This window comes from Onychomys torridus, chromosome 2, assembly GCF_903995425.1.
Source record: "Onychomys torridus chromosome 2, mOncTor1.1, whole genome shotgun sequence".
Lineage (NCBI taxonomy): Eukaryota > Metazoa > Chordata > Mammalia > Rodentia > Cricetidae > Onychomys > Onychomys torridus.
In genome coordinates, this window is record NC_050444.1 from 139,767,369 (window position 1) to 139,785,434 (window position 18,066).

General features: G+C 48.3%; 1 protein-coding gene across 1 annotated transcript; it reads left to right on the plus strand.

The window, feature by feature from the left end:
* Positions 1-5,665: 5,665 nt before the first annotated feature.
* Positions 5,666-17,724, plus strand: Trappc3 (trafficking protein particle complex 3). Its single transcript, XM_036179630.1, has 5 exons — positions 5,666-5,841; positions 14,405-14,502; positions 14,747-14,846; positions 15,689-15,871; positions 16,991-17,724. Exons 1-5 carry the CDS (start codon positions 5,800-5,802, stop codon positions 17,108-17,110), a joined length of 543 nt encoding a protein of 180 aa, XP_036035523.1. The 5' UTR covers positions 5,666-5,799; the 3' UTR covers positions 17,111-17,724.
* The last annotated feature ends 342 nt before the right edge of the window (positions 17,725-18,066 follow it).

The window sequence follows — 18,066 nt, forward strand, 5'->3', positions numbered from 1 at the left end:
CTGGATGGAGGTCAGCTCTCTAGCTCTCTAGTTGTCCACAGATTAGGGCCAGTGAAGCACAGTTCCCCTCCTCCCCTCCTCCCCCTTCCCCACTTGACCCGCCTTCTTTATAGCAGCTCCTCCGTGGAGCACTCATTCACAGGCAGAAGGTGGTGAATAAGACGGTAGAGGTTTTAGACAACCCAGGAGCCATCGACTCTAGAACTGTGCAGTAGTAGCTGGGGCCTTGAACCCTGTGGGGGGTTGGGGGACTGGAGGCTGAGAGTGACCTTAGAAAAGGATGATGCTAAAAGGCTGGCATCTAGAGCTAATCTGAAATAAGTGACAGCTTTCCTGAAACCTCAAAGTCAAGAAAATAGTAGTAGTGGGGCTTGGGGTGGGGCTCAGTTGATAGCGTCTGCCTGACAGGCATAAAGCCCTGGGTTTGACCTCCAGCATCATGTAAACCGCGTATGACGGCACAGGCCTGTAATCTCAGCACTTGGAAAGTGGAGGCAGGAGGGTCAGAAACAGGATGCTGGGAGATGGCCCAGTGGGTAAAGGCACTTTCAGCCAAACCTGATGATCTGACTTGGATTCCTGGGACCCACATAGTAGAAGAAGAGAACCAATTTCTGCAAGTTGTTCTCTGATCTCCACACTCATACGTAGAAATAAATAAATAAATAAATAAATAAATAAATATATATATATATATATATATATATATATAGAGAGAGAGAGAGAGACAGAGAGAGAGAGAGAGAGAGAGAGAAAGAGACTGGATCTCACTATGTAACCCTGGTTGGCCTGGAACTCACTATGTAGACTAGGCTGGCCTCAAACTCACAGAGATCCACTTTCTTCTTCCTCCCTAGTGCTGGGATTAAAGGCACATGCCACCAACTTTGTAAAGGTATGGAATATGATAAAGAAAAGTTCCTTTAAAAAGTATTATAATAGCAGGCAGTGGTGGCACACACCTTTAATCCCAGCACTCAGGAGGCAGAGGCAGGAGGATCTCTGAGTTTGAGGCCAGCCTGGTCTACTGGTCTACAGAGAGAGTTGCAGGACATCTGGGACGATGCAGAGAAACCCTGTCTCTAAAAAAAAGAAAGAAAGAAAGAAAAAGTATTATAATAAAAACAACCCTTGGCTAAGGGGCAACTTTGAAGGGCAACATGGGATACATGAGACTCGCTTCATCAAAAATAATAAATATTTTTTGTTTTTTGTTTTTTGAGACAGGGTTTCTCAGTGTAGCTTTGAGCCTTTCCTGGAACTCACTCTGTAGTTCAGGCTGGCCTTGAACTCACAGAGATCCACCTGCCTCCGCCTCTGGAGTGCTGGGATTAAAAGGCATGTACCACCACTGCCCTGCCTCTTTTTAAAAACAGTGCCATGAGGTATTTTGGGGGGGTCATTGTAAAAATTAAATAAGACAATGCAAATGAAATATTTAACATAGGTAGAGCCTGGTATCTAGGAAGTGTTGAGTAAATATGATGGTAATGGTGATGGTTTTGATGACTACGGGGAATTCAACTATAAAAGAGGATTCGGATAACCCTCCATATTTGCTGTTAGTCATCCCATCTGCCAGAGGAGGTGACCATATGGATGATGGAATCCATGACTGTCCTTTGTGAGGTGGGAGTTCTAAAGGTCTGCATCCTTCAGAGCTGGACATAAGCCCACATTGAGGCCCTGAATAGTTTTGTTTTTTGTTTTTGTTTTTAAATATGCATTGGTATTTTGCCTATGTGTGTGTCTGTGTGAGGGTGTTGAGTCCCCTAGAACTGAAGTTACAGACAGTTGTGAGCTGCCATGTGGGTGCTGGGAAATGAACCCAGACCCTGTGGAAAAACAGCCAGTGCTCTTAACCACTGAGCCATCTCTCCAGCCTGAGCCCTGAAGAGTTTATACTGAGAAATTCAGGAGCAGAACCCAGCAAGGGGCCAGCCCCCTGTGGTGGTTCTTCTTCTACCTCTCAGCCTAGGTCCTGAGGCTATTACATGGGTAAAGATGGGAGTAGTGAGAGTCCCATGGTGGAGAGTTCCAGAATAAAGGAGGGGCGATGGACTTGAACTGAGGGAGGACGTAATTGCAGATAGATCCTGGGGAGCTGTTGAAGATCAAGACATTTAAGCTGGGGAAGGTATGAGAACTGGAAATCTGCCTTTGTATCTAACCATCTAGGATTTAATTTGGGGAGTTCTCTGAACCGGACAACTGGGGTGCGTAGTGTAAGACGACATCAATGGTCCTCCACCAAAGGCAGCTTTGCACATGCACAGACACTCTAGAGGGCATTTGTCAATGTTTAATTGACTTTTGGTTGCTAACAACTGAGGGTGCTACTGCATCCAGTGAATGGAATACAAGAATATGGCTTAAAAATCCTACAACACATGGTCTGTCACTCACAACAACAACAAAAAATTAGCAGACACAGAATGTTCAGGGTATCAAAGTTAAGGAGCCCTTGCCTCTCAGAGCTGAATTATTTCAGACCAGCAAGGTATCTGGGAGTTAGGCAATGGCAGGAGCAGGTTTCCTGGCCAGCCAATAGCTAGAGGGTTCTGGTGCTTCTGAGGGGCCTATAGGGAGCCTGGGAGAGCAGTGCCACTGCCCTATGATGCAGTTGGGGTAGGCAGGTAGAGTAGACATTTCTCTTTTCTCCCTGTAACTGACCAGCTACTGAGGATTAACAATGATTTATGTACTTATTTGTTAAGTAAAGACTTGCTGGGCTTGGTGGCACTCGCCCTTAATCCCAGCACTCAGGAGGCAGAGACAGGTGGATCTCAGTGAGTTTGAGGCTAGCCTGATCTACAGTGCTAACAGAAGCCCTGTCTCAAAAACAAAGACTGCTATCTTTATGTTTGGGGTTAGGTGTCTTGGGGTTCCACATGTCTTCTCAGAGAAGGTGTAAGCACAGGTATGCTTAACATCTTAAACATTGGGGCTGAAGCCCCAAGAGGATGATACCCTGATCAGCGAGGGGCAGAGAATTTGGTCGTCTTTGCTGCCCAGGGCAGTCTCCTCCCTCTCCACGGAAACAGGCAAGTGTGAATGAGTCATTAGTATCTCCAGGAGGCTGGGCTGGGGCAAATCTGTTTGGAGATCAGGACTATGTCCCCTTCCAGATTGTCCGTCCTTGTAGGGAGGCTGGAGCAAAAGAGCCCCCAATCTCCTAGGACTGACAGGGCAGAGCCCAGGATGAATCCATCGAGCACAGAAAAAAATGGCTGGGAGATTGACTCAGAGTACAAATCTCAGGACAGAGGCCTGGGACGTTGCCTCCACCCCCACAAAATAGGAAGTGGGAGGAGCCTTTTGGGGGGCAGCGGAAAGAACAGCCACCAGATTCTCACTCCCACTCCACCCCCACCTCAACGCACAAAGAAGAGGAGGGGCTGTGACAGCCTCTGCAGAGGATCCTTAGCCTCCAGGGCCCACTGCTTGGGACTGGGACTGGGAAATGTCCTTGGGGTAGTGGTGGCCAGCTGCCTCTCTCCCTCCAGCTCTGGGGGAGGAGGAAGGGCAGAGGTTTGGAGTCAGGAGGAACTAACATTCAGTACTACAGAGGTCAAGCTTTTGGGTGCCTTGGAGGAAATCTTTCTTTCAAGCTCCTACTAGGCATGAGCAATTGGCTCTGTAGCCTTCTCCTCATTTCTTTTTGTTTTTTTGAGACTGGGTCTCTTGTAGCCCAGGCTGGCCTTGAAGACACTGTGTAGCTGAGGATGATGACCTTGAGTTTCTTATGTTCCCGATGCCTTCTTTTCTAGGGAACAGGAGATGAGGGTGGGAAGGGATATCTGGTTTCCTAAACATCCTACTCCCTAGAGGTCATGGGCAGGGGTTGGAGTTCAAAAATAATGGAAACAGTGCTGAGAACTTGGGACCTGCTGTGTAGGGAGTTTGCTTTTGTTTGGTTTGTGCTGGAGATGAAACCCAGGGCCTTGCCCATACGAAGCATGCACTCTTCCCCTGAGCTGTCATACCCCTTGCCCAAGGAGTTTTTAGGTTTCAAGCTGAGCAGAGATGAGACCTCATAGATCAATACACAGGCCCCACCCTCACCCTTAATTCAAAACTGATGACTCTGAGGAGATGAGTCCCAAGAGGCAAAGAGAAAGCAGGGCCAAGTGCAGGAATCACAGGCCGAGAGATGAATAATCAGAAGGCAGGGAGAGGCTCCACCTCCAGTCTGTCCAGAACCGCCCTGCCTGACAGCAGGCTGGGTGGGGTCAGGCGGCTGGCCGTGACTGTGACTCAGGTTTCTGTGGGCAGCCAAGGCAGCCTGCTGGGAGGAGCCCAGACCGACAGACAGGCTGGCCAACTGCAGTCTTTACCTCAGCTGTCCTCTCTCCTGGGAATGTAGGAGGCTCTTGTCTAGCTGTGCTGGTCTCCCAAGGCTTGAGACCCCTGCTTTCCTCTGCCCTGTTCACAGACCCTCATGTCCCCAGATCCTCACTTTGTAGCCCCTCCTGAGGTCATGGCACAGGATGGAGTGTCAGGGATCTCTGACTCCAGGGAGGCCCCAGAATGTCCACAGAGAGGAGGGTATAATAATGACTGGCCCTATACCCTCAGGGAGACACTGGAAGAACCCTGAGCACCTCCCAGCCTGGCTAGCTCAGTATCTGGATAGGCCATTTGTCATGGTGAAGGCCGGGTGGTGGGGAGCATCATAGTATACAGCTGCTTCGGAGTCAGGCAAACAGGCAGAAGTGACCCCAGCACAGTGCCTTCAGGGTTGACCACTAAGGAGAGATGGCTGGGGCCAAACCCAAAGGGCTGTCTGTGGTCAGTGAGTAGGATTTTGCCTGGGTGATGGGGGAGGAGGGTTTGGTCAGCTAGCACATTCCTCAACGTTTGTTGGGTTGTGTTTTGATTTGTTAGACTGTGTTTTGATAGCGTAGCTAGAAGGGAATCACATTTACTCTGTGCCTTTTCTGTGTCCAGTATCTGTGCTAATATCACATCAATCTTCCCAGCAACTGAGAGAACTCCAGCATCTGCCCTCAGATGGCAGGCCTGGGATTAGAACTCACTCGGCAGGCACTGACAGCCACCACAGCTGGCATCTTTGTTTTCTGGGAACTAGGCAGTGTAGCTGTTTCAGAGAAGGGAGGGTGAGAAAGTGACTTGTGGCTTGGAATTTATTTTAAAAGACTGGATCATTAGGCCACAGGTGGTAGGATGCAGGGCCTGGCTGTGTTTGGGGTTTGGGAACAGATGGCAGTTTAAAGAGAAAGCCATTAACTAGCCTGGTACAGAGTATGTGGTCATTCAAACTTTTTATAATGAACTTAAATCTCTGTGTCAGCCATTGCCAGTTTTCCAGGACGTCCTGGGAGCTTCTGGGGCTGAACTGCAGCAACAGAAGAAGTCAGTTCAAAACAGGGACTTTCCAAAACCGATCCGGGAGACGGAGGAATTTGCAGAGCCTCTCGGAGCCAGTCGTGGGGGAGGGAAGTAAGGACACGCTCTGGACAACATAGGACGATCACAAGGTGCGGGTGCCACCTAGCGGCCAGAATGGCACAGCGAGGCCGGCGCTGCTGCACTCGGGGAGCATCAGCGCTCGCTGAACAATGGGCGGGACTTCCGGTGGGACTGTCGGATGCTGCCGTCTGACTTTGGTTGGCCGAACCACAAGTCCCATGGTGCTCGGCGCCAGACTGCGCAGGCGCGGTGAGGCGGGGCCGGTCAAAAGCCGAGGGGCCGCGGCTGGGTTGAATCGGTGTCTCCAGGGGTCTGGAACCAGGGCTGCTACGAGGTGAAGCGAGGCGGCGTTACGCTGTGGGCACCATGTCGAGGCAGGCGAGCCGTGGCACCGAGAGCAAGAAAATGGTAACTCTGAGCGCGTCACCCGGCGGGCCGGGCGGAATGGAAGCTTCCTGGGAAAGGGCCTGGTGCTGGCGCTCCAAGTGATTGTCAAGAGTACTGCTGTGAGCTGTAGGCTGGGGAGGTCTACGATGGGTCTGTCCCTAAGCGCCCAGCGCTGGGGCACTTTGGAGGACCCCTGAGTTTCCTCCCCTGCTCGCTGCTCCGGGGTCTCTCGAGGTCGAGTGCAACTCCGTACTAGACCAACAACAGCGACGGTAATCAGTAACAGCCACTTACTGTGTGTTTGGTACTAGGGCATTACGTACATTATGTCATTCCCACAAGGTAACCCTACTAGGTGGGTAAAGTTATGGCCTTTTACAGCTCGGAGAGGTTATGTGATACCCAATATTACACCCAGGAAGAGTTAGGATTTGAACCCATGCCTCTCCACCTCCAGACGGAATGTTTCAGTCTCCCACTGTGATCTGGGTTTTGTGAGCTTAGATAATGGTCTTGTCAGAAGGGAACTTTCCATCTACCACATTAACGGGTGAGCCAGCCTGAGTACTCGGTGGTCCAAGAGGCTTGCTGTGGTTACTTTCCCATCCTGGGAGTAGTGGCACAGAATATAATCCCCAAAGGCTGGGCTGGGGCTGGAGAGTAAGGTAGACAGCAGTTTTCTCCAAGCTAAGATGCTTTCCTGGCAGATGTTTCTTTTTTCTTTTAATTGTATTCTTTTTTTTTGTTTTGGTTTGGTTTTTCAAGACAGGGTTTCTTTGTGTAGCCTTGGCTGTCTTAGAATTAGCTCTGGAGACCAGGCTGACCTCAAATTCAGGGATCTGCCTGTCTCTGCCTCCCAAGTGCTGGGATTAAAAGTGTGCACCACCACCACTGACTTCTTTAGCTTATTTTGCCAAACTGCCCAGGCCATGGCTTTGTTTTGGAATTTAAAACTGAGTATCTGGGGGTGGGGATGTAGATCAAGTTGGTAGAGTGTCTGCCTCACATGTACAGGGCCCCAGGTTTAATTTCCAGCACCTATAAACTGGCTTGATCATGAATGGCTGTAATCCCAGCACTGTGATGGTAGAGGCAAAAGGATGAGGAATTCAAGGTCATCCTGAGCCCATAATAAGATGTAGGCCAGCCTGGGCTACTTGAAATCTTTTTAACACACATAGACATACAGAGCGGTGTTGGGGAGGGGGGGCATGACACAGGGCGAACTGGGGGGGGGATCACAGTGATAGAGCATCACATTGGGGATGAAGCTCAGTGGCAGCATGCATATGCAGGATTCTCTGAGTTCAGTCTTCACCCAAAACCAACCTGGCAGTCTAAGAGGACCTATGTTGGTACTCCACTCTAAACAGGATGACCAGATTCCCTTCACATCCTTTTTTTTTCCTCTTTACCTTTTTAGAGCTTTATTGAGAGAGAGGGGGCGGGCAGAGAGGGAGAGAGAGAGGCCCTTCACATCTTATACCAAGAACAGCCTCCACAAATGGAAGCTCTGCTATGCCAGGCTAGTTCTTAACCTTTTCTCTCTCAGAGTGCTTTCGAGAAACTGATGATAGCAGAGAATCACCTCTACACAAATATTAAATACACAAACTCAGTGCCTGAAGCTGGGTTTGAACCTAGTACTGTAAACACCAAGTGCAGAAAACTTACACCACACCCATACATTTGTTCGCATCTTCCAGGGCTTTGTGGGCCTCTAAATATACTCTATGGAGTACAAGTTAAGAATTGCTTTTTGGGGACTGAAGATGTAGCTAGGCAGCGTGCACACACACACACACACACACACACACACACACACACACACACAGGAGAGAGGGAGGGGGGCGTTAATTCCTGGAAGAAGTAACAATAGTTGAAGAGAATGTTGTGTTAGAAAACAATGTCATGAACAATGTCCTGTTGAAGAAAATGCATGTGTTCCTTGGCATTCTGAGTCGGTCATTAATTTTCTTAGCTATGCAATATGATACTAAGGTTAGATGAGCTAGTGTTAAGTTTAAAGGATGGGGTTTCTTTGGTAGATAGGAGAAGAGGTCTTTATTCCTTAGTCTTTATATCTTGTTTTCAGTGTGTGTTTCTTTTCTCCTGGAATCAGTATTGATGTTCTTTGTTTGAACCAGGGTCTCTCTACATAGCCCTGGCTGACCATGAACTTACTCTGTAGACCAGGCTGGCCTGGGACCCACAGAGATCCGCCTGCCTCTGCCTCCTGAGTGCTGGGATTAAAGACATTCACCACCACACCTGGTTATATTGAATTATTTTTTAAGTTCCCCCCCTGCCCCCAGATAAGGTTTCTCTGTAACAGCCCTGCCTGTCCTGGAACTCCTCCCCCCCCCCCCCCCCCCCGTAGGTTTACTTATTTATTTGGGGATATTTTAGTTAGGGGCTACTGTTGCTGTGATGAAACACCATGACCAAAAGCAACTTGAGAAGGGGAGAGTTTATCTCACTCACAGTTCATCATCAGAAGCAGTGAGGACAGGAACTCAAACAGCAGGAATCTGGGGGAGGGAGCTGATGCAGAGGCCATGGTGGGGTGCTGCTTACTGGTTTGTTCATCATGGGTTACTCAGCTTGCTGGCTTATAGAACCCAGGACCACCAGTCCAGGGATGGAACCACCTACAATGAGCTGGGCCCTCCCCATTAACCTTTTTGTTGTTGTTGTTTTGGTTTTGGTTTTTTGAGACAGGGTTTCTCTGTGTAGTTTTGTTGCTTGTCCTGGATCTCACTCTGTAGACCAGGCTGGCCTCGAACTCACAGAGATCCCCCTGCCTCTGCCTCCCGAGTGCTGGGATTACAGGCGTGCTCTACTGCCACCCTGCCCCCATCAACCTTTAATCAAGAAAATACCCTACAGTCAGATCTCATAGAGACATTTTCTCAATTGAGGTTCCCTTCTTTTGATATAAAATTAGCCAGGGTGTGTTTCTATGTGTGTGCGCGCGCGCGCGCGTGCACGTACTCTGCTGCACACACATGTGTGCCGCAGTATTTGTGTGGAGGTCAGAGGACAACCTTCAGTAGCTCAGTTTCTCTCTTCCCACCGTGTGGGTTCTGGTGATCTAACTTAGGTTATCAGGCATGGCAGCAGGTGTCTCCGCCTACTGAGCCAAAGTACCTGGTATTGACATGCTCCTCTTTTCCCTGTTTAGGGACAATACCCCTCGTGACCCTCTTCCAGTAGCCCATAATTCCTGTATTTCACGTAAACCTTCAGAGACCTAAATGGTTAATATACCCAGGTAATCCGATGTCTGCTGTTCTTAGTCCCTGCTAACAGAAACAGTCAATCTGAGTCCGAGTGGAAGCAGTGTACACCTTTAATCCCAGCATTCGGGAGGCAGAGGCAGGCAAAACAACAAACAAACAAACACAAAACTGTCCAGCAAACTTTACCTGAGCCCCAACTATGTACAGAGCTCCTTATTAGGTACTATGGTAGATGCAGAGATGAAGTCCTAGACCTTACCCTTAGTAAGCATGTGTGACATAGACAGAAATGTTCTCACCAACTGGGACATTGTACTGACTGGGACTGGGTCCTGTTTTATTCCTTATTTGCACACACACAGACACACACACACACACACAATGATGGGGATTGAACTCTGAGCACTGGCTTCATCATTTTTTGAAAATGTTTTACTTTAATAAGGAAGTAGTAGTGGTGGATATACTGACATTACAGGGCTGTAATTAATTGAAAATGTATATAGCCAGGCATGTGGCTCATACCTTTAATCCCAGCACTCAGGAGGCAGAGGCAGGTGGATCTCTGTAAGTTCGAGGCCAGCCTGGTGTACAGAGCGAGTTCCAGGACAGCCAGAGCTGTTACACAGAGAAACCCTGTCTTGGGGAAAAAAAAAGAAAAGAAAAAAGAAAATGCATATAAAGCTGACGGTACATGAGTGACATTGTTGGCTGGCCACCTTAGTAGAGTTATTATTCGTCTTTATTAAAAGTCAGGTCTGCACACAAATACCACTTTAGTGAGCCTCCCCTGAAGTTCGTTGTTTTTATTTGTTTATTTATTTATATTTTATGTATGAGTGCTCTGTATACCTGCACACCAGAAGAGGGCATCAGATCCCACTATAGATGGTTGTGAGCCACCATGTGGTTGCTGGGAATTGAACTCAGGACCTCTGGAAGAGCAGTGCTCTTAACCACTGAGCCATCTCTCCAGACCCTCATTGTTTGTTTTTAACTATACCATAGCCGCACTTCTATTTTATTTTATTTATTTTATGTGTGTGTTTTACCAGCATGTATGTCTGCATACCATGTGTGTCTGGTGCCTGAGGAGGTATTGGATCCCCTGGGACTGGAGCTATAGACAGTTGTGAGCCTCCAAGCCTCCATGTGGGAATTGAACCCAGGGCCTCTGGAAGAACAGCCAGTGCTCTTAACCACTGAGCCTCTCTCCAGCTCTGCACCACTCCTGTTTTAAAAGTATGAAGACCTTGAAGTTATACATTCATGTTGCTCTTGTTCTGAACAGGCGAGGTCCATAACTGAAGCTCGAGGGAGACTTGCACCTAGTAATAGAAGATGTGGAGAACCTGAGTGAGGATCCCCACTCCCAGATTCCAGGCACATCTGTGTTGTGGCAGTGAGCACAACTGTCTAGGACCCTCCCTGTCTTTTCCTACTGGTGAACTGGGGAGCTGCACATGTAAGGAGCTTCATCACATTGTGATTTGCATATAATTTGGCAATCATGGTGGGCGGAGGCTCTTGGAGTTCATCCAAGGGCTCATTAATAATGGAAGGAAAGCTCTCCTGACTTAATGCACCCGTGCCAGCTCTCCGGACTGGTAACAGCTGGATTGCCTCCATCCATTCATGTTCAGGCCATTCTAGTGCCAAACCCTTGACTTTACTAAGAAATCATTCCTCCTTAATAGCTTCCTTTCAATTGCCATATTTGGCAAACGGTCTCCTGGAGATACCCTGGTCTGACTGTTTTAGTTGAGTTCAGAGAGCCTCCTGTTCCCAAAATTGATTTCCTTTGACTCTACTGCATCTAAGATTTGTTTTAATTGAGGAGGCTTATTAATATTGCAGTCATGGGATAGAGTGGATACAGTGAATACTGCCTGGGAAACACTTGGGTTTCATCCCCCCAGGTTCCTGTTTCAGTACTTAGCTGCTTAACCTTGAGCTGATCCTTCCTCTTTCTGGTCTCGGTATCTCTTCTGGGTCAGTCACTACCCATTCTGCTTTACCGAGTTTTTACAAGATCAGGGAAAGTAGCCTGTTCTGGACAGTCGTGGTGGCTGATGCTTTGGGTTCTTTCCTCAGAAGTCCTGAAGTCAGAGTGACTTCCTCCACATCTGACAAGCCTCTCTTCAGAAGGGAGTGACAAGGTGGCGATCTTGATTGAGCGATTATCATTTGTTGTTGTTGTTGAGCCTTATTTCTGAGGGATCCATTGGCATAAATGTGCTGCTGCTGATGTGTTTCTCAGGGCTGGGGACGTTACCTCAGTGGCAAAGTGCTTGCCTGCCATGCCCAGCACCCTGGGTTTGCTCCTCAGCACCACAAACACAAATACATTCTTCTCTTTAACTCCAATAGTGATTTTTCCACTGCCAGCAGTCTTGGTGTTTTTTTTTTTCTGGAGTCTTAGTATCTGCAGTTCTTCTCACACTTCTGTTTCTTGGTTGGTGTGTGTGTGTGTGTGTGTGTGTGTGTGTGTGTGTGTGTGTGTGTGTCTGGTACTGGGGACCAAACCCATGGGCATGTATTATATCACTGAGTGTATCACCAGTCTAGTATGAACTGAGGCCAACCTAGGTAGAACTCACATTGAAATCATATGTGACTTTCGTTTTTCAAATGTTCTTTACATTTATTTATTTACTTACTTATTTATTTATTTATTTATTTATTTATTTATTTAGGTAGGTAGGTAGGTAGGTAGGTGCACATACATGTGCCATGGCACCTGTGGCAAGGGTCAGGGGACAATTTGCAGGATTTGTTCTCTCTTTCCAACATGTGGAGCTAAGGGATCAAACTCAGGTCATCAGGCCCCATTTTTCTGTTTTTAATGTGCATGCATGGGTTCAATGCTGTGGATCGAACTCAAAGTACTCTATGGACTGAACTAAACTACCCAGTCCTAGTAAGATTTTTTCTTTCTTTCTTTTTTTTTTACATTTTTTTTCCCTTCAAGACAGAGTTTCTCTGTGTAGTTTTGGTGCCTGTCCTGGATCTTGCTCTGTAGACCAGGCTGGCCTCGAACTCACAGAGATCCGCCTGGCTCTGCCTCCCAAGTGCTAGGATTAAAGGTGTGCGCCACCACCGTCTGGCAGAATATTTTTATTATTATTTATTTGTACATGTGTATATATCTGTATATGTGCATGTACCTGAGGTTAGGGCCATCCCCTGGAGCTGGAGTTACAAGCAGTTGTGAACTGCCTGATGTGGATGCTGGGAATCGAACTCAAGCTCCCTTTTTCTTTCTTTCTTAAGGTTTCTTTTTATTTTAAATTGTGTATGTGTGTCTGACGTTGGTGGGTACGTGCATTTGAGTGTGGGTGCCCAAGGAGGCAGAAGTCTTGGATTCTCCTGGAGCTGGAGTTATAGATGTTTGTGTGCCTTCTGTGGGTGCTCGGGACCAAACTCAAGTTCTCTGCAGAAGCAGTACATGCTCCTAACTACCGAATTATCTCTCCAGCAAGAGTCTCTACCCAAAAAAACTTGTGTGACTTTTAGCATGGTAGGTCTGTCACAACAGTGCCCCACTTCTGGAACCGGTTTCTGTTCTAGTTTGCCCTCTACTGACGTGATAAAGACTATGACCAAAAGCAGCTGGGGAGGACATGGTTTATTTGGCTTGCCTGATCCAGTCACAGTCCAACACTGAGGGACATCAGGGCAGAAACATGTAGGCAGGAACTGAAGCACAGACCAAAGAGGAATGCTATTTACTGGCTTGTTCTTTTTGTGCAACCCAGGATCACCAGGCTGGTGGCACCATAGACAGTAGGCCCTGCCACATCAGTCATTAATCAAGGGGCTGGAGAGATGCTCAGTGGTTCAGAGCACTTGCTGCTCTTGCGGAGGACCTGGGGGTTCAATTCTCAGCACCCATACAATGGTTCACAACCATCCCTAACTTCAGTCCCAGGAGTTAGTATTTGCCCTCTTCTGACCTCCATGGACACCAGGCATGCACATGGTATCACATACTTACATGTAGGCAGTCACCCAGACACAGAAATACTTGTAAAATGTTAAAAATCATTAATCAAGAAAATGTCCTCACAGGCATCTGATGTAAGCGTTTTCTCAATTGAGGGTCCCTCTTCCCAGATGACAGCGGTGACAGAAAACTAACCAGCACAGTGATAGAACCAGTTTGGATCAGGCTTGTGTCCCCGGTGTACAGGATGTGTACTCTTGGGCTGCTGAGATGGCTCAGTGGGAAAAGGTGCTTGCTGCCAAGTCTGACAGCCTGATCTCTGGAGCCCACATACTAGAAGGAAAGAACTTACTTCCAAAGGTTGTCTTCTGACTGGCACACATGTCCTCATGCGTGTGTGTGTGTGTGTGTGTGTGTGTGTGTGTGTGTGTGTGTGCGCGCGCGCCTGTGCCTACGTGAGTCTATTTGCACCATGGTATGCAGGTGCCTGCTGAGGCCAGAGGGTGTTGGACCCCCTGGAAATGGAGTTCTAGGCGGTTGTGAGCTACCGGATGTGGGCTCTAGGAACTAAACCTATATGCTCTGGAAAAGCAGTAGGAACCCTAAACTGATGAACCCTCCTTCCTGTTTTGTATTCTTTTTAGAAATATTTTAGCATTGTGTCCAAAGGATCATTAGTCGTCCCCCACAACCACGTTGGTGGCTTTGAGGAGAGGTTATCTTCAGGGTAATGGGCTCTCTAGGACTTTCTTCTCTGCCAGCCCAGTCCCATGAGTTGCCAGCTCTTCACATGAGCATCAGAGAACCCAAGCCTTGGGAGTACAGCTTAACCCCATGCCAGAACCCTCTAAGTCAGTGGTTCTCAACCTTCCTGATGCTGCCACCCTTTCATACAGGTCCTCATGTTGTAGGGACCCCCCACCATAAAATTATCTCCATTGCTACTTCATAACTGTAATTTTGCTACTGTTATGAATCATAATGTAAATACTTTTTTTTTCTGATGGTGTTATGCCACCCCCGTGAAAGGGTTGTGACCCACAGGTTGAGAACACTTGCTCTAAGGTGTGGGAAAGCCATTGGTCACATCTGCTGATACACAGAGGCTGGTGTGAAAGTGTCTACCTTGGCTCCATCTTTCACAGAATCCAGTGAGTAGCTGTTCCTCCCACTCCAGGGGCAGGTGACCCACGCTGTGGTAGACTGGGTTGGTGTGTTAGAAGATGTGCCTTCTGTAGCCAGTGTGTACATGCTGGCCGCTCCACAGGGATGGTGTCCTCCAGACATAGGCATCCAGGTGGCCTCCCCTTGGAATCCTGGTGGTTGCAGCCAGGCTGATCCAGTTGAACCCTCACTTCACACTGCTGGGTCCTGATGGCCTTCTGATCTCTTTCAGAGTTCTGAGCTATTCACTCTGACCTATGGAGCCCTTGTCACCCAGCTGTGCAAGGACTATGAAAATGATGAAGACGTGAATAAGCAGCTGGACAGAATGTGAGTGAGCGCTTCCCTCACTTGAGGCAGCAGCAGGCTGGCAGCACGCCAAGTGTGGCTGTTCTGTGAGGCCAGCATGCGGGGACAGTTTCCACTGAGCTCATTCGTGAGGGTGTTTGGATTACCCCATCTTCTTTAGCCGACAACAGTCTTACGTTTAGATATAAGACATTTTGTTTACATAGAAGACATTATATAAGGTGCTTTGACTCCTTAATGGTCTGTTCTCTGATTTCCTTCCAAGGGGCTATAACATTGGAGTCCGACTAATTGAAGATTTTTTGGCACGCTCAAATGTTGGAAGATGTCACGACTTTCGGGAAACTGCGGATGTCATTGCTAAGGTCGTTTGCCTGGGCCACCTGGCCCACTGAAGCTTGCCACTGGGAGGCACTACCCACCACTCTCACTGTCTCCCTTAATCTCCCAAAAGACTGATTGGGTAGCGTTTTGGATCAAAGAAGCCTTCCTGGTGGTTTGGAAAGAACAGATTATGAAAGAATGAAGAGTGGTTGAGGTCTTTCTTGTGCATTATAGCCTCACTGTAGCTGACTTTAGTGGTGTATGCCTGTGATCCCAGCATGTGGGAGGCAGACACAGCAGAGTCACAAGTTTGTGGCTGGTCTGGTGTGCGTACTGAATTCTAGATCAGCCATGGCTATATAGCAAGCTCCTACCTACAGACAAAGCCAGCAGGCTTGTCTGTCTCACTGAAATTAAAGCCCGCATTCTGCCACTTCGAAAGTGTAGCAGAGTATCGAGGAGATTTGAGAATATGCATTTTGGGCCAGGTGTGACTCAGGCCTATAATTCCAGCACTGAGAAGACAAATGTAGGATGATTGCTAAAATTCAAGGCCAATGTAGGCTGTGTAGTCTGCTCCAGGCCAGCCTGAGCTACGCTGTAGGACTGTCTCCAGAGAGAAGAAATAAAGCAAAAATAATTCCTCATTTCGCTTCCAGTTGAAGGCAGCTGCCCTTCCAGTGAGACATGCAGGCAGATAGTGAGTTAGTGTGTAATTGTGTGACACCGGGAGAGATGGAGTCCTGCATGGGCACCTCTCTTTGCCCAGGTCTCTGAAGATTTGGAGGTCACGGGTTGTCCTGTGTGTCCCTTCGCTGACACCTTCCCGGTTGTCACCCTTCTGTCATCCTTCACCATAGTGCTGTTATGTGTTCCCTGACAGGTGGCATTCAAGATGTACTTGGGCATCACTCCGAGTATCACAAATTGGAGCCCAGCTGGCGATGAATTCTCCCTCATTTTGGAAAATAACCCATTGGTGGACTTTGTGGAGCTTCCCGATAGCCACTCATCTCTTATTTATTCCAACCTCCTGTGCGGGGTGCTGCGGGGAGCCCTGGAGATGGTGAGTGCAGCTCTCTCGGTGTGTGTGTGTGTGTGTGTGTGTGTGTTTGGTAAATGCTTGTCCAAATGGGAGAGAAAAGGCTTTCCCAGCCCCTTGCTGTCCGAGGAGTTAGTGCTGCTGATACAGGATCCATGGCAGAAGCCTTCCTTCCTGACACGCTGAGAGAGTATTGTCAGCAGTGGGTTCCCAGACGGCTGCGTGGACTGAGGCCTTCTCCTCCTTTCCTCCCTTTCTCTCTCTCTCTCTCTCTCTCTCTCTCTCTTTTCTTTTTTTTTTTTTTTTGAGACAGCCTCACTCCAGCCTTAATTAGCTTGGGAATCAAATTGCTCAATATGTAGATCAGGCTATCTTCGAATTTGCCCCCAGCCTCTTCCTGTCAAGTGCTGGGGTTACAGGTCAAGGCCACTGTCTTCGGTGTTAGAATACTGGGGCTGGCAACCCTGTCCCTGTGGAAATTAGTCCTTTTAAATAAATGTTAGAGCCAGGTGGTGGCGGCGCACGCCTTTAATCCCAGCACTTGGGAGGCAGAGGCAGGCGGATCTCTGTGAGTTTGAGGCCAGCCTGGGCTACAGAGTGAGTTCCAGGAAAGGCACAAAGCTTCACAGAGAAACCCTGTCTCGAAAAACAAAACAAAAATAAATGTTAGGAGCTGGGTGGTATGGCACATGTCTTTAATCCCAATACTTGGGAAGCAGAGGCAGGCGGATGGATCTCTGTGAGTTCAAGGCCAGCCTGTTCTACTACAGAGCGAGTTCCAGGACAGCCAGAGCTACACAGAGAAACCCTGTCTCGAAAAACCTAAATAAATAAATAAATAATTTGGGCCAGATAGTGTTGGTGCACACCTTTTTCCCCAGCACTCAGGAGGAAGAGGCAGGGGAATCTCTGTGAGTTTGAGGCCAGTCTGATCTACAGAGCTAGTTCCAGGACAGCCAAACTCTGTCTCAAAAAAACCAAAACCAGTTTGGAAGTTTCATGCATTTATATAATTTTTATATATATAGTGAATTTTAGTCATCTTCACATAGACACACCCCAGTCCATGGGTATTTCTGGTCTAGCCTCACTCTGAGGGGTTCCCCAGAGTCTGTGATTAGACACCCCCTTTCTGTTCCTCAGGTCCAGATGGCTGTGGAGGCTAAGTTTGTCCAGGACACTCTGAAGGGAGATGGTGTAACAGAGATCAGGATGAGGTTCATCAGGAGGATTGAAGACAATCTCCCGGCCGGAGAGGAGTGAGCTGCTCTAGGACTCTGGGGCAGTCAGGAGCAGCACCTGCTGGGCAAGAATGGTGGGGCGTCCCCTCTGCCCCCGGAACTCAGAGACTTTCGAGCCGATGTTATATATCCTTCTGACCTTCTTCCATTCTTCACGCTAACAAAGAGCAGACTGGTAGTCTGCTTGCCCGATAGGTATGCACTTCAGAAGGGGAATTCTCTGCTCGGTTTCCCTTCAGAGGGGCAGGAAGTACTTGCCCTTGGTTAGGCTAAAAGAGTTCAAACCATTTTACATTCCTGTGACTTTTCCAAAGCAAAACCCACTTTGACCCCATTAAGAGACAAGCCTGACACATCTGCTCCCGAACCTTCTCTAAGCCATTGGCTGTGGGGAGTCTTGGGTTGTGGAGGGAGGAGAGCGCTGGGAAGGGGTGGGTAAGAATTGTTGGCTGTAGTGACATACTGTAGTCTTGCCAGGCCACGGAAGCCAGTCATGCCGGAAGCCCCGGCTTCTGGGAAGCCGCCCAGGTCCCGTTCCTCCCTGCTGTTTGCAGGCAACATCTCCTCTTTTTATGGAGGGTCCATCCTTTTTCTTACGAATTCTTCAATAAAGACACATTCTTGAGTGGAATCCCAGGCCTGTTGTGTTTTCCTTTTGCTCAGCATGTGAAGTCTGAGTAGAAAAGAGCATGTGAGCCCTGGTGCCGGGTCCTGCTCACAGCAGCAGATGCTACTATCTGCTCTGGGTGTTTGGTTGGTAATTCTGTTTTCATGGAGAAGCCGAGGTCAGACTGCCTGAGGTCACAGAGCTATCAAGCGGAAAGACACCAGGCTTTGAAGCGAGGATGGACAAAGCCCCTGTGCTTGACTTGTTCTGGTTAGCAGTCAGGGTTAGTACTCAGGGTTAGCATCTGTGGCTCGGGATAGCTTTACTTTGAGACCTATTTCACTAGAGCTAGATGGGTGTGTAAAAGTGTG

Coding starts and splice junctions, on each gene's coding strand:
- Trappc3 (XM_036179630.1), top strand. CDS start 5,800: ATGTCGAGGCAGGCGAGCCGTGGCACCGAGAGCAAGAAAATG. Junction 5,842..14,404: donor GCACCGAGAGCAAGAAAATG/GTAACTCTGAGC, acceptor GATCTCTTTCAG/AGTTCTGAGCTATTCACTCT. Junction 14,847..15,688: donor CTGCGGATGTCATTGCTAAG/GTCGTTTGCCTG, acceptor GTTCCCTGACAG/GTGGCATTCAAGATGTACTT.